The 25,759-nt window shown below is 31.9% G+C and overlaps 3 protein-coding genes across 8 annotated transcripts; 1 reads left to right on the forward strand and 2 right to left on the reverse strand.

The window, feature by feature from the left end:
• The first annotated feature begins 4,825 nt into the window (after positions 1-4,825).
• LOC127266674 (probable aquaporin TIP1-2) lies at positions 4,826-6,870 on the forward strand. The gene is made up of 2 exons (XM_051297015.1): positions 4,826-5,019; positions 5,873-6,870. The coding sequence occupies exons 1-2, from the start codon at positions 4,887-4,889 to the stop codon at positions 6,502-6,504; spliced, it is 765 nt and encodes a 254-aa protein (XP_051152972.1). The 5' UTR covers positions 4,826-4,886; the 3' UTR covers positions 6,505-6,870.
• Positions 6,871-10,110: 3,240 nt separating this feature from the next.
• Positions 10,111-20,713, reverse strand: LOC127239293 (protein PLASTID TRANSCRIPTIONALLY ACTIVE 14). Of its 6 annotated transcripts, none has more exons than XM_051257374.1 (14): positions 20,574-20,713; positions 17,449-17,630; positions 17,169-17,363; positions 16,932-17,069; positions 16,664-16,789; positions 16,372-16,500; positions 16,105-16,194; positions 15,871-16,021; positions 13,436-13,545; positions 12,935-13,006; positions 11,948-12,053; positions 11,662-11,859; positions 10,538-10,580; positions 10,111-10,435 (listed from the first exon to the last, which is right to left on the reverse strand). In XM_051257374.1, exons 2-14 carry the CDS (start codon positions 17,503-17,505, stop codon positions 10,357-10,359), a joined length of 1,494 nt encoding a protein of 497 aa, XP_051113331.1. In that variant the 5' UTR covers positions 17,506-17,630; positions 20,574-20,713; the 3' UTR covers positions 10,111-10,356. The 6 variants fall into 6 exon arrangements, with proteins under 6 accessions (XP_051113331.1, XP_051113335.1, XP_051113334.1 ...); XM_051257378.1 differs by having other exon boundaries at positions 17,449-17,507; positions 20,574-20,683; XM_051257377.1 differs by lacking the exon at positions 20,574-20,713 and adding an exon at positions 19,466-19,561.
• On the reverse strand, positions 19,380-20,708 carry LOC127239295 (uncharacterized). The gene is made up of 2 exons (XM_051257381.1): positions 20,574-20,708; positions 19,380-19,899 (listed from the first exon to the last, which is right to left on the reverse strand). Exon 2 carries the CDS (start codon positions 19,837-19,839, stop codon positions 19,408-19,410), a length of 432 nt encoding a protein of 143 aa, XP_051113338.1. The 5' UTR covers positions 19,840-19,899; positions 20,574-20,708; the 3' UTR covers positions 19,380-19,407.
• Positions 20,714-25,759: the final 5,046 nt, after the last annotated feature.

The raw sequence follows: 25,759 nt of genomic DNA on the forward strand, positions 1-25,759 counted from the left end.
TACTTTTAGCTCACCACTCTTTTCATAAAAAATATAAGCAACAAAATCGTCAAACAAAACATATCACATTCATCATACTCTAAACCATGAGTACGAGGAAGATGAAGTGTGAAGTGTAGGAACGCTAGTTCGGAGACCAGACAGAGAGCGAACGACGGCGAGGCGGCGTGAAACGATTCAAGTAATCACGTGCGAATCATGCACAAGTGACATCAATAATAATAGCTCGTACAATAGATATATCGATTCAATACTATTTCTTTTTTATTCACTTTGCCCCAAAAACAATAAGTGAAAAGAAAAAATATATATATAAAAAGGTGATAAATATTAGTATTTAAGGAGAGAGGCAAATTAATATAATTATATATATAAAAAAAATATTTCTTTGAAATCATTTGAGGATAAAATTATGTCATTAGTGCTTTCACTTATTTTATTACAAAGACTCGATGAGTTTGTTTATAGCCGCCCAAATTAAACAATTAAGAAGATAACTTAAGAAACTAATTACATAATTGGACCAACTAAAGTCCACTATAACGACCATTACATACATCCAATCTTTATATACAATTTATTTTTATGTTTCTCAAATTAATAGTATTTGATTTATAGTATTCTATCCGTCCAGCTACAAAGTATACAATCGTTTTTCTTTTTTTTTATCTTTAAATATTAATTATTATATCAAAACGTAGTACAAATAAAGAGAAAAAGACAAAAATATATCTATTAGTCGCTTGTAATACAAATACAATGATATTTATAAAGTAAATTATATAAATATAAAAATATTTTTAATGTTAAGTACAATAAACATGTGTTTACTTTCCGGCTTGACGGAGGTAGTATAATAAATATAAGATTAAAAATAAAAATTAAAAAATATATAATTGATTATTTTAATAATTAAATTTTAAAAAATTAATAACATAGTGTGAATCGAAATTGAAATAGTAACCAAAGAGACTTGTATTGCCGATGTCAACTCCAACTTATAACTACACGTAGAGGTAAAATGAATATAATGATTTATTGGGAGGTACTTTTTAATATTTTTTATAAAAAATTTAAATGGTTAACGAATAAATTTTATAATTGGTTCAATAATTTTTATTTTTTTTCATATATACTATTCAATGAGTTATATCATCTAATTTTGATTAGATGAGTTTATTAGTGTAAAAGGTAGTGACAATTGTGTAATAATAATGACAGAATAAGGGTAGTTTTATAGTGATACGGTTATTTATAAAAATAAGACTATTGTTTTAAGACAGACACAAATAATAAATAAGATTATTGTATTAGGACGGAGGGAGTATATTTTAAAAAAATAATTATTTAATCAATAACAAAGTATGTGTAATGCACTACAAGAAAATAAAATTTTTGTAACAAATTTTTTTGTTCCAAAATTCAATTTTTTCTGTTATTAATAACATTAAGAACATATTTTATTAAAATTTTGTCCATAAAATTCACATAGCTAATGCTAACTGTTCTTAATTTTTGTTACAAATATGTTATTATTATTATTATTATTATTATTTTATTTTTATTTTTATTTTTTATTTTTTTGTAGTGATACTAAACATAATTTCGACCATTATTTAAGTAACATTTATAGATAATAGTTAAATAATAGTATAGCCGTCCCAATTTTTTGTTTTATTTTTCTCAATAACTGACATTTTAGATAATATAATTTTGATACTTATTTATTTATTTATTATTATTATTTTATCATTTCCTTAATTTTATTTGCGATGATTTTATAAACTATATTGATAAAGATAAAAGAGAAAATAAGATTTTAAAATATTAAAATTATTCTTGAACATCTCAAATAGATTAATTGCAAGCAATTTGAAACTAGGGGAATATAATTTTAGAATGGTAGAGGTTTAAAAATGCAATTTCAACTATTAATTAATTTTTTTTTTTAAGAAAAAAGAAATCTAATCAAAATTAGATGATATAACTCATTGAATAGTATATATGAACTATCCTTACTATTTCATTATTATTACACAATTGTCACTACATTTTACACTAATACACAATAAAGGACAAAAATATCTTTTATCTGTACTTTTTACCCATTATCAATATAATATCAATATTCTTTAAATCCCGTGTCCAACTCGACTAAGACTATAGTTCCAGGAGGGAGAGAGTATATAATTAAACACAATTATCATTTATAATAGTACAATTAAAACATAAATTTAGAATTTAATCCACTGATGAAGAATAAATTAGAATAGACAATCTAATCATCATATGAAAAAGTATATATGATAATGACTAAAGACACTTATATAAATTGAATTTTAATATAAAAACTTTATTATAATTTCTAATATAACTCGTATAGGAAAGATCATTACAATCTAATGTTTTTTATTAATTAATTAGCTGCATGATGATAAATTATATAGTAAATTTTACCTAAATTAAATAAATAATAATATTTGTGGCGGTGATTGAATATTTGTCTGAATACATATAAATTTGGAATTTGTAGAATTAATATTAGAAAGTAAGTTTGGTGTCACTGTCTACTTGTGCATGGCCGGTGATACTTTAATTTAATTTAATTATGATGAGGAATATATATATATATATATGCTTTTTCTTTTTCTAAATAATAATAATAATAATAGTATTCTCAAATTGAAATTGAAATTGAAATTGATCAATCGTTCTACTGGATTTAATTTTACAAATTTGTTGATGTTCCCATTATTAAACTCTTTTTTTTAAGTCTCGTAACTGAACACTCTTATCATTTTAGTCTCATAAATGGAGTCTGTCGCAAACTAGTTCCATAAGTAGAAAATTTTCGTTGTTTTAGTACTTCGGCGCCGGAGATGCCCCGTGGCTCGTCGAAGACCACGTGTCCGTCAGGTGTCCCGTCAGGTCAGCGACACCTGGCGCGGACACGTGGATTTTATTTATTTTTCACTTTTTTTAATTTTTATTTAATTGGATCAAATAAAAAAATTAAAAAGGGCAAATAAAATTAAAAATAATAAAAATAATAATAAAATTCACGTGTCCGCCAGGTGTCACTGACCTGGCGGACACGTGGCCTCCGGCGAGCCACGCGAGCGTCTCCGGCGCCGGAGGACTAAAATAACATAAACATTTTCACTTATGGAACTAGTTTGCGACAGGCTCCACTTATGGGATTAAAATGATAAAGGAGTTCAGCTACAGACTAAAAAAAACAGTTTACCCTTAATTCAATTATATACACATATAATTACACAATTTAGTTAAACCTAAATCAAGACACGATAAACTCCTAAAAGTGCAGTAACTATTCATATGTATTTTTCAAAAAATAATAGGAGTAAAACAAATTCTTAAACTTGGCATTGAAAAAAAAAATGTCTAAGAACTTTTAAACACATGTTGGTTAATTAAGTGGGTAAAATGGGATTTGAGTAAATGAACAGATATGGATAGCAGCAATTGCATTTGTTCCATAATATTTACTCTGCTCCGTAGTTACCATTTTTGTTCGCCTCAAAACAATAGTCTTATTTTCATAAATGACCATATCACCATAAAATTACCACTACTTTTTTATTTTTATTACACAATTGCTACTATTTTTTACACTCACAAGAGCAAAAAATCTTTTATCCATACTTTTTATCTACTACCAATATAATATTAATATTTCTTAAATTTCGTGTTCAATCCAATTAAGACTATATTTATGGGATGAAGAAAGTACAAAAACTAAACCATTAATCCATCCTATATAATAAAAACTATTTTTCCCTCCTAAATCAAAGTGTACTAATTTATTATTATCAATTTTTTTTAATATTGTAAGACACAATAGTATTTTATGAAAGATATATAAGATATATAGCATTTTACTATTTTTTTTAATAGAAGTATGTAAAATAATATTGGTAATTTTTTCTTATAAATAAAAAGAAAAAAATTACGAATATTTTAATATTTATATATAAATTATTTTTATTATAATAAGAAAGATATATATAATTTTGAGTGCAACAGATAAAAATAGTAAAAAAAAAAAAATATATTGAATTGGAATGAAGAGTGAATATAATATCTTATTAGCAGCAAATATCAGATTTGATCGAAAATTTATTCAAATTATTTCTTTCGTCTTATTTGAAATAGGTATTTTGTGGTTTTGTAATAGATTAAAAATAATAATAAGAGATTTTAATATTTTTCTTCTTTGACTTATATTAAAAATAAATGGTATACTTGTAATTTAAATAAAAATTTTAAAATATTTTAATATTAATATATAATTATTTTTAATAAAAAATAATAAAAAAATACTTTTGATTATAATAAACAAAAATAATAAAATGAATATTTTGATTACTTTTGATTACAATCCGCAGCTGTTACCTAAAAATTAAAATTAACAGCCGTTCCCTAAAAATAATAAAAGGGATACTTTTGATTACAATGAATATTTTGAATTAGGTGTACAGTATATTTATAAAAAAAAAAAGAAATTGGTCGGCTATTTGAATTATACAGAGACATATATATATATATATAGGACCATATTAACTAAACTAATCATATGCATGGATGTATCTATGTCCTAAGTGGTGTGGGCCACGGTTCCACGTGGCACAATCCTAAGCATTTGGAGGCACCACCCCCCACCGCCCACCCCACGGCGCCTTCTGCAAATGGCTTCAACCACTCCCCCATGCCCCCCCTCTCTCTCTCTCTCTCTCTCTCTCTCTCTCTCTCTCTCTCTCTCTCTCTCTCTCTACTTATGTATATATATATATACCATTAGTGTGTCTACACACACCCCTGTAATACATTAGCAAATTAAAGCAATTAATTAATTAATTTGAGCAATGCCGATTTCAAGAATCGCCATCGGTTCGCCGGCGGAGGCCAGCCAGCCCGACGCCATCAAGGCCGCCGTCGCCGAGTTCATCTCCATGCTCATTTTCGTCTTCGCCGGAGAAGGCTCCGGCATGGCTTTCGGTAACCAATTTACATAAATATATATATATGTCACTCGTTCCATTCCACTTAATTTGTAGTTGGTGGGAAAACAGGATAACGAAGTTTTAGATATTGTCATAATTAGTAAATAATTAAAAAATATATTATAATGTATCTATTTACTTTTTGTATTAAATTTTAAAACTATTAGTATTATATTGGGATATAATAGAAATTAAAAAAAAAAGATTAAAATGATTTTATTAGTATTGTATGATATAAAAGTAACGACATTTGTGTAATTTCTTGTAAGTTGAAAGGATATTTGTAATGTTAAGTAAATAGTTCAGTTACTAAAATCGACTTAGATGAAAAAAATAAATAGTTTGGTTTACTCCCTTCCTCCCATATTTATGTATCCATTTACTTTTTGCATTGAATTTTAAAAATATTAGTATTATATTTTAAGTTTGAATGATATTTGTAATGTTAGATAGATAATACAGTTATTAAAAATGATCGAATGAAAAAATAGATAGTTTAGTTTACTCCCTCCGTCTCATATTTATGTATCCATTTACTTTTTTTTCATTGAATTTTAAATATATTAGGATAAAGTAGAAATAAAATAGAAATGACTAAAATAACCTTATTATTAGTATTATGTGATATAAAAGTAATGATATTTGTGTAATATATCGTTACTAAAAATGACCAAAATAAAAAAATAGATAATTTGGTAAGAGATAAAAAAAAGAAATTATAAATTATAGATTTCAAAATATCAATAAAGTGAATAAGTATATTTTCGAAGAATAAATGAAATGGAGGGAAGTAATTAATTGATTGAAAATTTCTAACTATATATATATATATAAATATATATATACAGCGAAGCTGACGGACGGCGGCGCGACCACGCCGGCGGGGCTGGTGGCGGCGGCTGTGGCGCACGCGTTTGCCCTGTTCGTGGCGGTGGCGGTGGGGGCGAACATCTCCGGCGGTCACGTGAACCCGGCGGTGACGTTCGGCGCCTTCGTCGGCGGCCACATCTCGCTGTTCCGCAGCCTCCTCTACTGGGTGGCGCAGCTGCTGGGGTCGGTGGCGGCGTGCCTCCTCCTGAAGGTGGCGACCGGCGGGGAGGAGACGGCGGCGTTCGCGCTGTCGGCGGGGGTGTCGCCGTGGAACGCGGTGGTTTTCGAGGTGGTGATGACGTTCGGGCTGGTGTACACGGTGTACGCCACGGCGGTGGACCCAAAAAAAGGCGACATCGGGATCATTGCGCCGATCGCGATCGGGTTCATAGTGGGGGCGAATATTCTGGCCGGCGGCGCGTTCGACGGCGCGTCGATGAACCCGGCGGTGTCGTTCGGGCCGGCGGTGGTGAGCTGGACGTGGGGCAGCCACTGGGTGTATTGGGTGGGACCGTTTGTGGGGGCCGGGATTGCGGCGGTGGTGTACGAGCTGCTTTTTATTGGGGGGCCGACTGGGCACGACCAGCTCCCCACGACGGATTACAATTAATTAATTAATATTATATTATTATATGTAATTAATTTTAATTAAGTGCTTTTAAATTTGAAAAAGGGGGTGGGGGTGGGGTGGGGTGGGGTGGCGTGGGTGTTAATTTGGTTGTGGTATGTTCTTCCAGTCCAGTGTTTGTTTCTTGGTCTTTGTTTAGAAGGGTCTTTGTGTCAAATTTGAATTTGTATCAAACAAATTATCTGCCCACTTCTACACTTTTCTCTCTCTATGATACATTACCTACAATATAAACGTGGGGTACATAAAAAAATAATAATAATAAAAGTGAGAGCATTATAAAAAATTTATTACAGAGTATTAGGTTTACAAAGTATTAGGTTGGGTCGGAATTTATCCGGTGTATATTTTCGAGCAGCGACTGCGGATTCTCGTATCATTAAAAATAAAATAAAATTATTAGATGAAGTATTGTTTAAGATAATAGATACAATTTTAAAATTTTCCTTTCAATGTCCAATTCTTTCAAATAGATTGCATATTTTTTTCAACTAAAATAGTACTAGTGTAAGTGTAAGGAGGAGGCATAAAAGTGAAAATCAAGATCCTTATTTGCAAACACCAATTAACATTAACAAAAGTGAGCAATCAATAAAATGTAGCCATATGTGGTAAAATAGGAGTCTAACAATTAGAAGTAAGTGTTATACTATTAGGAATTTGTTGCAACACACTAAAAACTTTTGATTTTTTTTTTCTTACATGCATATTTAACATGTCAGTTTTTATACTTCGTCACTTAACAATCTATTCATTTTTCTATTTTGGTCCGTCCTATAACAAAATATCTATTTTCCTTTTTAGTAATTGTACTATCTAACTAACATTACAAATACCCTTCCAATTTACAATATATTACACAAATGTCATTATCTTTATATCATACAATACTAATAGAGTTAATTTAGTTTTTTTACCTTTATTTCTACTTTATCTCAATATAATACTAATATTTATAAAATTCCCTGCAAAAAGCAAATGGATATATAGATATGTGACGGAGGGAATATTATTTTTTTGAAATACTCTTAGCTTCATAGCATAAATAAATGAACATCTTTATATTCAACAAATTAAAAGTGTCTTTGTTTGGGGGTTTGGATTTTGAGTTGAGATTTGAATTGTAAAAAATTTGAATTTAAATAGTTGTATGATGTGATATAAATAGGTATTGATGTTATGTTTTGAATGTAAAATTAATTTTTAATATAATATAAAAAATTAAAAATAAGTGTTTGATTTTATGTTTTTGAAGAGAAAAAATTGAATGAATAATGAATTTTGGTGAAATTCCCCAGACAAATACATCATAAAGAGGGAGAGTGTGACTAATAATAACTATTGCAAGTAATTCATGAAACATTTTAATCTAAAATTCAGACTTTTCAAAATCTACTGAATTTGAAGCATTAGATTTCAACATTTTATTAATGTTATATTGTATATGATAGACTTAGGGAGTGTATTCATTTGAAGTTTTATTAAATTTTATTAGATTTTGAAAAGTCTAGATATTTTGGTGAATTTAGAAAATCCACACAAGGTCTATGTAGAGTTTAATGAATTTTATGTATTGGTTTAAATGAATATTTATAAATTCGATTGAATTTTTATGAATTTATATAGATTTCATAGGATTGTAAAATAATTTTTTATTGATTTATATAATTTGTACAAATTTATATGAAACATATTTGTAAATAAAAATATAAAAAAATGTAATATATATATGGAGTATTACATTTTTTATAAATAAAGTATATATGAATATATATTATATATTATTAACGATGTATAATATTTATAGCATAATACTATTTTTATAGATTAATATTTTAAATTTTATAATTTTTATTATATTATCATTGAATATATCAATTTGTTAGAATTTTAGTATAATTTTATTATGTGAATATGTATTATTAATTTAACAAACTTAATGTGAAATGACATGGGATAAAATGGATATAGAGAGGAATGATGTTTCATTGTCAAATGACTTAATTAAATTTTATTTGAATGAGAATTAATTTAAAATTTCAATTAAAAAAATATATGTCCAAAAAATTTGCTATTATATTTTAATTTTTAAAATTATTATCATTTGTTACTAGTATATTTTAATTTATGAAATTTTTGTTATTTTATTAAAAACATTAGTAATAATACTAATAAATATTATCATAATATTTTACAAAATCATTTTTGAATGTAACGGCTCATTATGTGTATAATGAATTGAGTTGAATTATTTAAGATTAAGTTCAATTTAAATTAATATGTAGGCTGATTTTATTATATGTCCACTGCGCCACCAAATAAATTAAAGATATGTAACAAGATATCCCTTTATCATTTATACTCTTAATTTAATGAAATTCATACTATTTATGAATGATTCATACAACATTCTACATAAAATCTTATTTTATTAATAATTTTAATTATGTTAAATATTTCAATAAATAACGGAAGAAGTGTTACTTCTATCGTATGAGATTTTTTCACATTATTGATAAAACTTGATTTTCAAGGACATCGTGATGTATGATCATAAATATGTTGCTGAAAGTACCCACGAAACCTCTAATATGCTTAAGCATATGGAGACTTGTTAAAATAAATACTTCCTCTACTTCTAAAAGTCTCATTTATTTAGCGTTATTATACTTAACATTAAAAATATCCTTATATTTGTATAATTTTTTTTTTTTACAAATATCCTTCTATTAGTATTATAAGACACTAAGGGAAGTATTTTTGCAATTTTTTCTTAATTTGTACTACGTTTTGATATAATAATTAACATTCAAATATCAATATGCAAAAAGTAAATAAGACCCTTAGAGCTGGACGAAGGTAGTATATATATTTTGGAGATATTGGACAAGTAATCTTGAAATCGAATGCATGCATCAAGTTCAGTACATTCTAAAAAGCCTAAGTTTCAATCTGAAGTCTTTCATGAATTACTCACAATAGTTGTGCACAATCTTCCTCTTCAAACTTCTTGAGTATAAAGGTGTTTGAATCAATTTCACTTATTTGTGTCCTAAAGCCAAGGGCAATTCAAAAATATCATAAAAGCTTACATATCAAATAATAAAAACTTTCTAGTGTGTGTTTTTTTTACCTTGGACAATATTTCTTCTAATTTAGTAGATGATTTAAATTTTTATTTGGATTTTTATTATCTAATGGTGAGCATTTTTATGTTCAACTTCAACTAGAGACTTTCAAATAGTCTCATTCTTATATTTTGCTTGAACAAATTGTTGATAATGGTTGTTCATATCAGGTCTTTTAACTTATGTTGGGTGAAACCCTTTTAAAAATTTAATCTACGGCTCATTGCCCGCTCTACCTTAGATAGCATATAGCAAGTTGATAATGTAATTTTTTTTGTGCAATATCTGTAACTAAAAATGAACTTTTCCCTAAAAGAGGTAATTCAAATTAAAACCAAGAAACACATCCTAACACACCCCTGAAATTATGTGAATCTAATTCTTTAAGAGTGCAATTTTCCCCATTGTATTTTTCCTGTTTCTTTGGCCTATTTTAGTACCTATTTCATAACAGTTAGCACATTACCAAAGCATCTTTCTCTATTAGTCATGGTTATATGCAATAATGTTACAACGCCCTAAGATTCAGACAGACCATATACCTTACCTATCAATCTGCAAAAATTAATACACACAAGAAAACTGAGGAAAAACTTTCACAAAACAAGCCACCACTTACCTTGACAGATGTAGCTCAATCCGGCTGTGTTCTGGCGCTAAAATGAGCTTTCTCTCTGTGGCGTCGCTGTTTGCACTTCTTCAAGATTTAGAACAAAATCCGTTCTTGGTATGTATCCAGAGCCCGGATGATCTTCTCTATCAACTGTTTCCGATGCAATCTATACCTGCGAAAAAAGATTAGTTATTGAACAAGTTAGCTGTAATGATGTCCTAGGATGTATCTCAACGAATGATGTAGTGAAGCCGTAATAATGACAACTGCATACTTAATTGCAGCTTCGAGCGTTCTCCTCGGATCAGTCATAGACTCTGCAAACACGGATGGATGACAATGAGATTATTAGTATGAGCAAGCTGAGTCAATTATAGGACTCCGCTCTTTAGATTCTATGGACAGCATAATGACGATGGTGAAAATCGGATTTTTATTAATTCTCGTTACAAAGATAAGCAAGCAGTGTATTGACCTTAATTTAGGATACTAGGTTCAGAAACACCTTCACATGTTTTCTATGATTAGGAGAAGACAAACTCTATAAAGAAATACTAAAATGTTACCGGTGTTCGAATCCTTGTGAGCTTAGGATCCGTTTGGATTGGATTCTGAAAAATGCTTTTGATTTATGCTTATAAAAAAACATTTATTTCTGTTTGTATTAGCTTTTATTGAAAAGCAGAGGCAGCTTTTGAGCTCCAAAAGTACTTTTTTGAGAAGCACCTTAGAGGGTGCTTCTAAAGCATGCAGAAACAATTTTACCACCTAAATTACTATTTTATCCTTAATAATAATAATAATAATAATAATAATAATAAATATTATATTAAATCAAATAAAATTAAAATAATTAAATTATATATTATATTCAAATTAGAATTTAATTATATTTTATTTTAACTATTAATTTATACATTATATTTATATTAAATTTTAAAAAATATATTAAATATAAAAAATATAAATTTAATTATATAGTATATAATGTAATATTTTTAAATACAATTTATAAAGTTTAAACTAATTTGTAGAGTAATTTAAAATTACTTAAATTTAATTATATTTTTTATTTTAAATTAAATTAAAATTTAAAATATAATTTATACATAAAATTTAATAAATATGTTTCCAATTAATGTAGCTAATGTAAAATTTTTAAATGTGTTTTATAAAATTGTGAAAGAAATTAGAAAAATTTAATAAAAAATAGTACAATTATATAACCATGCATTTGGTCAACTTTATTATATTCAAATAGTTTTGTATAAAAAGTGATTTTATCGTAAAACCAAACTGCTTTTACTTTTGGTTTCTGCTTATATTTTTTAAATCAATCCAAACAGGCCTTAGTTTATGTTTACTGTTTAGAAGCTTAAATGCAGTGACTAAAGGTACCTAAAATTTCGAGGTCTTTCTGAGTGGTAGTGGGATATTCTGCAAGCATTTGATGGCATTCTTCTTGCAAATCCTTCACGGCTTTCCTTTCTATGCTTGGTATCGGAGGGGTGTCTCCATCTGACCAAGTGGGCAATGTTCTCGCAGCAGCAATGACGGCTCCATCAACAAAACCATCATCATTGAAAGACAGTTTACCTGACATTGGATTGGGCATAATTGATTTCAGAAATTCAATCGATTTAGTTACATGTAAAATAGTTAAGGGGAGGATGTAGAATATTACTATTGTGATAATATTCACCAGGAAGGCCGGATATATTGAACACAGATAAGAAAGAATCCAAGTGCACCCGTGCTCGGCCAGAAAAGTGGATGACATCCCAAGGATTCTGCAATATTGATATGAAAAAGGTCATAGCATTGATCTATGGTAGTGTAAAAATTGAAATCATATTTAGTATAATGCAAACCAAAAAGAAATATGGCAGCGCCATACAACTCCTAAATAAATTACTAGTTTAAGATATGCAATTTTAATTCCCCGCGTGAAACTCTTAGGAATCGAAGAACAATTTAAATGTGTTAGGCTTAACACAGTAGCTTCTTTTCTCGACTTCCCATCTTCTATCCTACTAAACCAACATAGACCAGCTGTGAGACAGGCCACTGAGAACATACACCTCCAAGTTAATTGAAAAAAATTTTAGTGAGGTGCTCACTTTAACATAGTGTCAGCAAAATTTCTATGTAAACTCTCTACCACTGCCCAGTTACACACAAAAAAGAATCAGTGCAAGATTTTAGTTGGTGTTTTCAAATGTCAGATATGTTGAAGAGCCGAATTCAACTAGTTATTGAATATACATAGTAGATTAATACGGTAGGTTGAGTAGGACAATTTGATGAAGTGGGCAAGAAAATCTAGACCTAAACAAGGGCACGTGCACCAAAAATTGCTACTTGGTATTCAGAACAGTAAGGGTTTACATATTTTAGCTAAGGGTTAACAATGCCAGTTTTCAACACTGTTCACCAAGTAAAAAATGTACCATTTCTCCCCATGCATGTGCTACCGAAGGCATCTCCTATGGGGAAATAATACAAACATTTGGAAAAGAAACAATAGAATTATTTTTTAGGTGAACTAGATGTTCGCATTTATCACGATTTATGAAGTTGTAGTCATCACATAGTTAATAATAATAAGCATAGGATAAATGAAGGAATTGAAGTTATAAACAGATGATAGTTAGAAACAAGAAAATATTACCACAGGTGATGAAAATCCATATCTTCGCATGAAAGAGTTATTCATCTGCCCACTCATATAATCAATAGTCATCTGCATAAGTGTTGTAATAGCTTAGCAACAAATGCAAAATGTGCATCTAATGAAAAAAAAGGAAAGGAAAAAGAAAATCTTCATGTTTGCCAAAATCAAAATACATGGCCATGGATACCCTACCTTCTTATTTTCAACTACCATTTATTTAAGGTTTCATCCTTCACATTTCCCACTAATCGTTAATAAATCATTATTTCATTGCACAAATTTTTCCACCGTTCTCATAAATACATGATCAACATATAAATTCTTGCTTGACATGTCAAAAACACATAATTTGAGAAGCTACGTATCTTTCAAACAGCAGTCCAGGAGTAATTGATATTATGCATTATTTTGTCAGAATTACTTTATCAATTTACTTCGTGTACATGGATTGTTCAGCAGATAATATAGATTTCATCACAAGTATGAGCTTTTGCAGACCTCATCTCCTTTTCTTATTTGTTGTCCGGGATTTATCATCACCTCAAGCATTCGATCCTTGAAACGCCAGTGGAAGAAACAATTTGGCTGAAAAGAATGATTCAGCATATCTGCATAGGAAAGCATGTTTCAGGAATAAGCTTCAGATCTTTTGCTATGATCATGTGGCAGTACGAGTATATAAACCACCATGGAATACAACAGCAGTCAAATAGCAACACAATGAAGGCATCAAAATTAATTGAATATATGCTAGTAAGTTCAAATATATGATGGCTCAATGGTGGATCTTTGAATCAATATTAACTGAAAAGCAGCTAACAATCCTTTGGAATTCTGTTGATGTTACTTTTCCTAAACATTTTCTTATGTTAAATTGGCTGTTTACTGAAGCAAACCTGGGGACATATCATACACTGAATGGCCATAGTTTGCTCCAAATGTATTCAGCTCTAGTCCAAGGGTGAGTTTGCTTCAACTGAGGAAAGGGGAAAGGAGGGGAGGGAAAATTGAAATTGTAATGGCATGTTTGGTTCGTATGAATGGGAGAGGAGGAGAAGTTCGTATTTTTGTGTTTGGTTAGAGAGAGATGGAAAAGAAAAGAAACTTATTAATTCTACCTCTATATTTTTGGGAAGGAAGAACATGGATGATTGAAATAAACAAGAAGCTGCAATCCAAATGAGTAGTTAATAAAGTGAGTTGACATCAATAACTTGTATTTAGGGAGGTGATTTTGTTTTACAAGATTTTTAGGGAGATATTTATTGAGAGTGAATTGTAAATGAATGTTGTTTTACTGACAAAATAGTATTGAAAAATATATAATATATAAATTAATTAGATTATTAAGATTGTCTATTAATTCAATATAATATACGTATCTAATTGAATATATGTATAATATATACATTTATTATAAAATCAAAATTTCTTAATTTTAAATAAAATATTAAGGGTGTGTTTGTTTGGGGATTTTCCTTCAAATCTACTATTCATCCAATTTTTTTCCTCTAAAAATATCAAATCAAATACCTATTTTTCATTTTTTATATTATAGTAAAAATTAATTTTACATTCAAAATATCACATTTATATCACATCATACAATTATTTCAATTCAAAATTTTTACTATTCAAATCCCAACTCAAAATCCAAATCCCCAAACAAACACACCCTAAAAGTCACTCCATTGCAAATTCCCCAAACGGGAGATAAAGTAAAATATAATAGATTTCCCTCACTCCCATCGCGGTCCTAGAAGAGGGAATTGTACTAAAGTTTTTTAATTAATTATCTATTATACCTTCAACACTATATTAACATCCACTTTTACCTTCCAAAATTTAAAATATGTTTGATTTGGGTTTCAAACCCAAATCTACATCATTTAACCCGTCGGTTTTTAATAAAATGCAATATTTTCTCTTATAATGATTTGGGTTTGAAACCCAAATCTACATCATTTAACCCGTCGGTTTTTAATAAAATGCAATATTTTCTCTTATAAAACACCACATGGAAATAAAATTAAATCAAAATTAGATAAATAAAATAAAATAAAATAAACACAAACTCAAACCAAACAAACCTGTAAACTCTCTATTTATTGTGTTTTTTTTATTTTATCAAATATGAATATAATCCAATTTGAAAATAAATAATTTATATAATACATATATTTAATTATATACAAAAATTATATCATATATTTTTCATATTTTAAATTAAATAATTTTAATCAAATTTAGCTACAATATTTTAAATATATATAATACAATCAAAATAAAATATTTATATAAATAAAATTAAATTGGTTTAGTCTCTTATCCATTGAATTATTAGACCCAATCATGAATAATCAAATTATCTATTCTTTTGTTACTATTTTGTAAATGAAACATATTTATCTATAATTTACTATCAATAAATATCTCCCTTGAAATATAGTAAAACGAACTCACCTGAATTGCAGCTTTTTGTTTATGTTCCTTCCCAGGAATGTAGGAGTACAATAGGAAAATAATATATTTTCTTTCAACTCCATTCCCTGATCAAATGCAAAAATAATAGTTATCTCCTTCGCCCCTCCCCCTTCTCTTCATTCCATATAACAAATACACTACTACAATTTTAATTTCCCAACCCTCCTTTCAATTTGTTGAACCAAACACACCCCAAGGGTGAACAGCACCTAAACAAGCCAAACATGAATAGAAAATCAAATATTCCCTCCATCATCTAAAAATACGCTCAAACTTTCGGACATGGGTTTCAATATGAATGTAATTTTTGTTACTAAAAGTAATATAATTTTTTATTAAAAAGAGAAATTTGAGAATCCAAAATGAAAAGTGAGCACATTGTAAGGCAGAGGGAGTATTAATCAATGTGAAATACATATATATATATATATATATCAGGAGGTACTAACCAGCATAAGGGACTAACATATTTGTATCCTGAACTAGGGCGCCAATTCTTATTTGCTTGCTGATACATCGAGATTGTGCCATACTCAACGCCCACATAAATCTCTCCGGTTCTTGAGCAAGGCGTTTTATTTTAAGAGGTACAGCAGAGTGCTAGATGAATATACCGCTAAAATTAGGCAGAGGTGGCTAATAACAATAAATAAAAGGAAACAGAGTACAGAAGCAGAGAATACCCAATTTCTTTCCCAAAATTCCAGCCCTCGCTTTTTTTGTTCTCTCATGGTGGAAGCCAGCTCCTCGTCTTGTAGCTCCAGAAGGTCCTCCTGTAATTGAAAGAAGAAAATATGGGAAAAATCATTAAATAAAATAGGTAAAAGCATATATATATATATTCCTAATAGGTTAACACCATTGGATTTTATTTCTAGAGTTGTCAGACAATCTTAAAAGTCCATCTCGCATAGGGAGCCAAGGGTTGTATAACCTAAGCAGATTCAAACCTCCGTAGCAAGAAGAAAGCTAGTGCAGTCATCAGTGCCAGGTAAAAAGTCACCATACAGCTGCCAAAAATTATCCTTGCAATCAAATGAATACAAAAGAAGGCACGCCAATCTCAGGTCCCAGTCCGTCTGACATAGATAACAATGTAAAAAAAACATAAGAAACTACAAAGTATGTCTTAACAACATGGAATTCACAAAATGGTCAACATAAAAAAGGTTAACTTACTTGAGAATAAGTTAACATAAGAACCTAATAATCAAAAAGCAAACTGATTGCCGAAACATTTACCTCAGGGTTGGTTGAGTTGATAATATCAAAGATAGGATGACCCACCGGTATGATATCAGGGAAAAACATCCAAGGAAGTTTCTGACTAATAGTTAACATCAATTCTAATGGGATCTCCATTATCATCTGCATGACCAACAAAAGATTTCAACTGAAACAAATCCAACTGCAGAACATTTTGAAATTGATATTTGTGAGAACCAGATACAAAAGCTAGTAAAGCTTTGTTAAAAGTAGTTACTTATGTTCCTGCAAGAGAAGAGAATACCCTGGCACGACGAAGAGGCGCAATATCTTTTGAAGCATATACTCCAAAACCTTCAGGTCCTTCTTTGAATTCAATTCCATAAGCTCGCATGCTCCGAATGTATCCTATCTTGTAGAAATCTGGATCTGCTGGCTCCAACTACACGAAGGTACAAATCAGTAACACTGAATGTTATTATTTACACTAAGTCTCAGTAGACGAAAGAATATATCCAATATTAGAAAACAGTGGAGGTACCTCAGAAGCAGGGGTAGGTTCGGGAGGGGGAGGGGATTCAAAGAGTGGGAATGTAGAAGCAGAAACTGAAGCTGAAGATGAATCATTAGTAGATGTCTCTCCATCAGTAAACAAAGTGGCCGTAGCTACTCTGCCAAGCTTTCTTCTGTATTGATTTAGCCTAGAGGAAGACACCACTGAAGGACTCCTGTAGCGCTGCAAATTAATGAAGGTTGATTAGCACCCTATGTACACTGTTCTGTTTATGTAGTTGAGGAAAGAGGAAAGGAAAGAGACTAACCTGCTCGTTGTGGTAACAGGCGAACATGCAGGATGGCTGCAGTATTGAGATAACCATATCTGGTGTGTAAAAGTGTAGCGTAAAAATTTATAAGAAACACCAATCACAGCTGCATTGGGGAATATTTTTAAGTTCAAGGGTATGTCACCCAAAACAAAATTTCTTTGTTGGCCACGGGTCCTCTACAAAAAAGAAGAATTTATAAGAGAAATTCATGAGGAAACAGTAACTATTTAGAATCCACTCCAGCATTTAATGGATATTCATGGAACTTGAACCCACATATCAATGTACAACCTGCATTTCATGACATGTTTTGAAATTACCAAATATCCAACTTGCTTAACCAAGATATAGAACTTAATCAAAAGATATATTATTAATATCATAAAACATGAGATTAAAGTCAATGAATTGCTCTACCAATGCTCAATTTATCCTTCCCAACAAATGTATAACTAAAAAAAAAGCTTTTCACCTATATCCCAAATATCATGCAAAATAGATTAATTGATTCTTAAACACATTGCACATAAAACATTTATCTACATACTTCCCATGAAAAAAAAAATAAAAATAAAAGAACCTACTAGAAGGCACTCTTCAAAATTAAAATTGAAGTACCATAAGAGAGTAAACAGCTCTTGACCTTTGAAACAAACCAACTCCATTACAAAATAAGAGAAACTACGCCAAACTCAACTAACAGTGTTCACTAAAAGAAACAACATGTCATCCAACCAATTTAATGCCATCCTTCATATTAACTTGAAGCCATAATAAGTATTTGATTTCATCACACCGAACAATTTACAACCGATTTTCAAGTTGTTACTTTAACCTCAACCAATTAAAATTCACCAAGGACGAATCTTGCGCATGGAAGTAACTAAAGACCTCAAACCTAAAATAGAAAAAAAAAAATGAAGCTCAATAACAAACACCTTTAGATGAAGGGGAAAACTCCTGTAAATTCCACCCGGAAACACTTCAGTACGAGGAGATTAGGATGGCAGAATGCAACAAACACTTCAAGCAATAGCACTAGCAAAGACTAATTGAGTTCCCACACAGCAGCTAATTCGCGCTTCGCCAAAATGGTGAACATGAAGATGAGATATAGCAGCACTGAAAACGATTAGCAAGACAAAGGATTCTGGTCATTGGGTTCTTAACCAATCTTACTTTTTAGAAGACCTCCTTATAAGATTAATTTCTTGAAAATTCAATTCAAACTTTGTGCTAGTATGGATGAATTGCTTCCTCAGTCATGTTTCTGCCATTCTAGCAATACTACTCTGTCACACCCTGACCCCCCCCCCTCCCCTTTGTTTTTTTCTCACCAGATTTTTCCTTCTCACAAAGCAATCATTCATGCTACATAATGGAAAACATCAAATAATAATAATAATAATAATAATAATAATAATAATAATAATAATAATAATAATAATAATAATAATAATAAAAGAGGGTAAATTCTAATAATGAAGAGAAGGAGAAAACACACCACTAATTGTAGACCAAGACCAATGATCTTTAACTGAGAATAATACGCATAACACCATACCAAGCAAAGCCAAGAAATATGGACATTGAATATTGACAATTGTTCCACAACATTTAATTCACTATTAATATGTACAACTGAATTATTCTATTAATGAGTTTTATAAATCACCCCAAACATAAGATTACAAGACAAACAATTATTCGATCATATAATAACTGAAAGCGATACCTTTTAATATGCTCCGATGCTATGTAGCTACTTTACACACCTCCAGCTTAAGGATGACCTGTTAGAAACTACCCTCCACTGACTCATTGATCCAATTACATTTCTAAGACACTTCAAACAAGTTTTAACTGTGAGCCAAAAAAACCCAAAACTCCACTGCAAGGTTCCATGTCAAACAAAAAAACAATGGCTATACAATCAACAAGCAATCAAAAGTTTCATTGTGGCGGCGCAAAGATACGGGAATATGAGGATATCACAGTCTGTTGCACATACTTCTTAGGATCAGAGGGATCGGGCATCCATTTAATTTCACTCATATTGGGGGTCTCCACAAAAGCCAACGTAAATTCCCCGACCTTCACCACTCTCCCTCTTTTACCAGCCCTCAAGACCAGATTGTTCCGACTGTAGGAAAATATACCACTAGTCAATAGAATGATGTCCCCTGGCTCGAAAGCATCGCACTCATCGCCCCAGAACTGAAAGTGCACTGACGCTGTCTCGTCAGCCACCAAAGCAAGGCACGCCTTATTCTCCCCTTCCACAGATACTCTCCCTTTGTCTAGGATTATGCACTTGACATTTATGTTATTTTGTGCTGCCGGTACGATGCTTTTCAGAGGTTGCGGCGTAATTCCGTTATCCATCAGCCTTTTGCAGTCTTCTATATGTTTTTATGTTTTATAGGTTGCGAAAACCTCACCAACCTACAAATGCATCTTCCTTAGGTTGCATCTAATTCTAAATTACTGATAGTTTGGCATAAAGTATATTATATCATCTCATCATAAGGATTATATGATTACTGCAAATTGACACATACACACAAGGGTGTGTTTGTTTGGGAGATTGGATTAGATTTCCACTGTTCATCCCATTTTCCCCCCAAAAACATCAAATCAAACACCTATTTTTTATTTTTTATATTATACTAAAAATAAATTTTATATTCAAAACATCACATCAACACCTATTTATATCACATCATTCAACTATTCAAATTCAAAATTTTTACTATTCAAATCCCAACTTAAAATCCAAACCCCTAAACAAACACACCCTTGATAGATGAAAATTGCTTGAAAAATCCAAGCGGCAGAAATTATCCCATTTGATTATAGAAATATTTATAGTGAAAGCACCAAAGATCCTCAGACATAATATGCAGCAAGTTTGCTACATCCAACTCCAACTTTAAATTAACCACGTCGCGAACACACAAACACACCATTGCTTTAGATTTTAATCATCAACGTCCACATATTTTAATTGCAGTTAAAAATAAAGCATCAAACAAAAGCATGAATTAACAGAATCTCAGGCCTATAAGTCAATCATTAGGAAAATGTAAATTTGACTAAATTCACATAATCTTACGCACCAAAATGTTGGCGCGAACCCAAGGCACCCAGCGAGCCAAAGTTTACACCGACAAATAGCAGCCTACTTCTGCAAAAGCACCTGGCTCACCATTCATCACTTGGGGCTCTGAAAAGGTCTTGTCTGAGAGAAGAAGAGGATGACGCCGGAAAAGAGGAAGACGAAGGCGAAGGCGAAGGCGACGAGGCTGGAGAATAGGAAAAGGTGAAGGCGGAGCGGAGACGATGAAGCCTACAATGAAGACGGCGGTCGCGATGGATAAGAATTTTAAATTGGACTGTGTAGTAGGCTAGTAGGGTTTATGGGTATTTTATTTTAGGGTGTGTTTGAGGTTTTAGAAAAATTTGGGTGGTTTGTGTTTGGATTGAGTTTGAATTTTAAGATGGCTTTGACTTTTTATGTTTTTTTTAGGCTCTGTTTGTTTGAGGATTGGATTTTAAATATATTATTGTCTTATATGCCATGTTATTTTTTTTATTTTTAAAATGATTATACATTTGAATCTCATTTAAACTTTTTAATTTTATTTTTTTCAAAATTTTAATTAAACAAATTAATTATAGTGTAGCAGATACGATACGTGGGTGGGACGGAGGAAAGTGTAGCAGATACAGTACGTGAGACGGAGGAAGTATTATACTAAAAGTTTAGAGATTTTATTAAATTTTTTTTATTTAAATTGTCTATTATAGTCTTTTAGTATTTTGTTAAAAGTTTTATAATATTTTTAATTTTATATTTATATATTTTAGTTTTAATTATCGAATAAATATTAATGTATATTGTGCATATATTTAAATTATATTATATGTTTTAAATTATTTTAAATTAAAATGTGCAATAAATATAGTTATAATATTTTCAAAAATTAATACTTCTTCCGTCCCAGAAAATATGGGACTATTACGGTGGGAATTTAGGTAAAGTATAATTAATAAGTAATTAAGAATTGTATTAGTAAAAATAATTCTTATTTAATTAAAATAAGTAAATAGTTTAAATAAAATTAAGAAAATTATAAAATTTAAAATTTAAAATACTATTAAAGTGCATAATTATATTTTCAAAAATAGAAATGACAAGTTATGTGAGACGAACGAAAATAAAAAAAATAGGAACAAATTATGTGGGACGGAGAGAGTATATAAAATTATATATAATTTAAAAAATAAATAAATAATTTTAAATTGATTTAGTTGTAAATGATTGTATTTAATTTTAATAATTGGTTTTATCAAATAAATATATTTTAAAAAATTAACACAAATTATTAGATTAATTTTTATAATTGATTTAGTTTATATAAAATTTACCATATCTACTGTTATATTTGTATATAAAATTATTATTTTTCTGTATTTTGATTTTAATAAATACTTACGTCATTTAAAACAATCACATTAAATATTTACGTTACCTAAAACAAATCACATTAATTTAATTCAAATATATTATAACATACTTTTAAATAATTTTTTAATTGAATTTATTTTATAACTAAATATATATTTTAATTAATTCAATTTAAAAATTTATATGATATAGAAATTGAACTAATGACCTATTATTTGGTCAAACAAAAACCAAACAATTGAACTACATAATTATTTTTAATGTATATTTTTTTGCTAATACAGGGGCCCGGTTTAGACTCGTGCCGAGCTAGGCATGGCCCGAAATTTTCCGGGCCTATTTTCTAAGCCCAAACATTATTTTTTCGTGCCGAATTCGAATTGGATTTTCGAGCCGTGCCTATTTTTGCTAGCTTTAGAATTGCCTTCCGAAGATCACCAAAAAACTTGAAGAAGCCTCCCTATTACTGACTGTCGAGCACAAAAAATAATAATAATAATAATGGTAATAGTAGCAGGGTCTTAAAGGAGGTCGAACAAGAAGAGGTCGGGTGAAGAAAGATGGGATGAAAGATACGGAGGTCGGCTGATACGGCCGTCGGGTGGTTTGCAGTCGGTTGGTTCGCAGTCGGTTGAGTAGGTCGGATGATCCGCGGTCGGATGAGCAGGACGGATGGTCTGCAGTCAGTTAAGCAGGTCAGATGGCCCGCAGTCGGATAAGCAAGTCGGATGGTTCGCAGTCGGATAAGCAAGTCGGTTGGTCTGCAGTCCGACCAAGGGAAGTTGGTCGGTTGGCCCACGATCGGGCCAACGTAAGGCGGTCGGTTGAGTCGGCCAATACAGAGGTTGGACCAAGCGAAGAAGGTCAGTTAATTGGTCGCCTACTTAAGTGAACAGTAGTTCAGTCGCTTGATTGGGGCGACCAATGACTTGTCTGATGGTTCATTGTTTAGCCGATTAAATAGACCAGATAGTGGTCGCTTGATGGGGCGGCCAATGAGCAGTTTGGTCTAGCGACCAATTAGTCTTTGGATTGGTCGGTTGGGTTATGCGGTTGGTGAGATGGTTGAAGACATGTGTCAATCAAGGAGGAATTAGTGGGCGGTTGCTGTAACCAACCAGGCGACGGTTCTGAAACGTTTTTCTTGAAGAAATATTTAAGGATTTGGATTTATTATCTTAAATCATCTTCAATCGACATCAAATCAAAGAATTACTTTTGGGGATCACCACTTTATTTTTCAGTCCGTAGTTTTATTTTCTTAGTTTATTTATGTATTCTATAGTGTCTAGAGATTCCTAATCTCAGGCACTAATTGTATCAAATTCGAAGATATTTCCTATTTTCGAATTTTACTTTTTATTTGTTGAAAAATACATCAACAAATTGGCGACCACGGTGGGAGAAGAAAGCAAGATTGCTAATCCTACTTCCAGTAACGATTTCATGCGTTTACACTCTGGGCGGATCATCAGCAGAAACACAATGACAGACACTCAATCTCAGAAAAACACCACCGGTGTTGGAGTTTCTACAACAACATCAAATCCGACCACAGTTGTTCAGACTACAGGAGGAACATCTCAAGTGCAACCTAAATGGTTAACTTATGTTCAACAATTGAACAATCAGCATACTCTGGCTATGCAAAACACGTTGCGTAAGCAACAAAATTTAATGCAGAACATGTTGCGTGAGCAACAAAATCTAATGCAAAACATGTTGGATCAGGCGTTCTCCAAAATCACACTACATTCAAACATGCCTCCAGCCTTGTCACCTTCTCGGTTTCAAGCAACTTTTCTAGGATCGACGTTTGCAAAGCCAACATACGTTGATAGTACATTTCCAAACGCCACAACTTTCAACCGAACAGATAGGGAGAAGACTCCTCTAACTTTCCCCGATAATGTTCCTTTGGGACCAAGAGTTGACAACGTTCAGCCGAATATCGTAAGGGAAGAGAAGTTGGGGGGACAGGATCATAATCCCATCCCAGCCGAGCCAACCGTCCCCAGAGAAGAAAGATTGGGAGATCAGATTCATAATATTCCAGCCGAGCAAGCCTTCGCTTGGGGACTGGTCCATAATCCTATTCCGGTGTTCGACCCAGTTCCACCCAGGATAGATCCGAAGAACATCGCTCAAGTTTTGCGGGTACATTTCGGAATGAATCCGCACACGGTGAACCGACCGGCGTATCAGAGGCCATTTCCAGAGAGAATCATCAACGATTATCCTCTCCCGATGAATTATCAACCGCCAGACTTTCATGTTTTCTCAGGAGAAGACGGATCCTCCACCATAGAGCATGTGGATCGGTTCACAGCACAGTTAGGGGAAATCGGTAATAACCTTTTTTATAAACTGCAACTCTTTGGTTTGTCTCTTACCAGAACAGCTTTTTCGTGGTTTGTAAATCTGCCACCTGGGCAAATACAAACCTGGGAAGGTTTAGAGATAGCGTTCCGTGTTAGATTCTTCAACCCTTTGCCAACTGCTTCTCTTACCGAATTGTGGGAAATAAAGCAATTTCCAGAAGAATCCGCCTCACAGTTCATCGAAAGGGTACGACTGATGAAGGGACATTACCCGACAATCATTGAGGAGAGCGAGATGACCAATTTGGTGGTCATGAATATGCATACACAACTGCGGGAGGCTTTAACGGCCCACGATGTTCAAGATCTGGCCAGTTTAGCATCCAAGGTAGGAAGGTTAGAATCTCTTCTTAGAGAGATGTATACACCAGACGATGAAATAAGGGAAGGTGCTGAAGAAATGGCGGCTGGAATTATAGGGCGAGATTGACCAACGCACAGGCCACCACCAGTCCCCGATAGATGGAGGTCAGATCTGAGGCTGACGTGGCCTCGGATGATGGCTTGCAAACTCCTAAACGTCCCAAGAAGTGACGCTTAGGAGTCGGGCGGGAGGAGGCATATTGTTGAGCACAAAAAATAATAATAATAATAATGGTAATAGTAACAGGGTCTTAAAGGAGGTCGGACAAGAAGAGGTCGGACGAAGAAAGATAAGATGGAAGATACGGAGGTCGGCTGATATGGCCGTCGGGTGGTTTGCAGTCGGTTGGTTCGCAGTCGGTTGAGTAGGTCGGATGATCCGCGGTCGGATGGCCCGCAGTCGGATAAGCAGGTCGGATGGCCCGCAGTCGGATAAGCAGGTCGGATGGTTCGCAGTCGGATAAGCAGGTCGGTTGGTCTGCAGTCGGACCAAAGGAAGTTGGTCGGTTGGCCCACGGTCGGGCCAAGGTAAGGCGGTCGGTTAAGTCGGCCAATACGGAGGTTGGACCAAGCGAAGAATGTCTGTTAATTGGTCGCCTACTTAAGTGAACAGTAGTTCAGTCGCTTGATTGGGGCAACCAATGACTTGTCTGATGGTTCATTGTTCAGCTGATTAAAGAGACCAGATAGTGGTCGCTTGATGGGGCGGCCAATGAGTCGTTTGGTCTAGTGACCAGTTAGTCTTTGGATTGGTCGGTTGGGTTATGCGGTTGGTGAGACGGTTGAAGACATGTGTCAATCAAGGAGGAATTAGTGGGCGGTTGCTGTAACCAACCAGACGACGGTTCTAAAACGTTTTTCTTGAAGGAATATTTAAGGATTTGGATTTATTATCTTCAATCATCTTCAATCGACATCAAATTCAAGAAAATTGCTTTTGGGGATCACCACTTTATTTTTTAGTCTGTAGTTTTTATTTTCTTAGTTTATTTATGTATTCTACAGTGTTTAGAGATTCCTAATCTCAGACATTTATTTTATCAAATTCGAAGATATTTCCTATTTTTGGATTTTACTTTTGTTTTGTTGA

This window comes from Andrographis paniculata, unplaced genomic scaffold, assembly GCF_009805555.1.
Source record: "Andrographis paniculata isolate CXL003 unplaced genomic scaffold, ASM980555v1 Contig77END, whole genome shotgun sequence".
In the NCBI taxonomy this organism is placed as follows: domain Eukaryota; kingdom Viridiplantae; phylum Streptophyta; class Magnoliopsida; order Lamiales; family Acanthaceae; genus Andrographis; species Andrographis paniculata.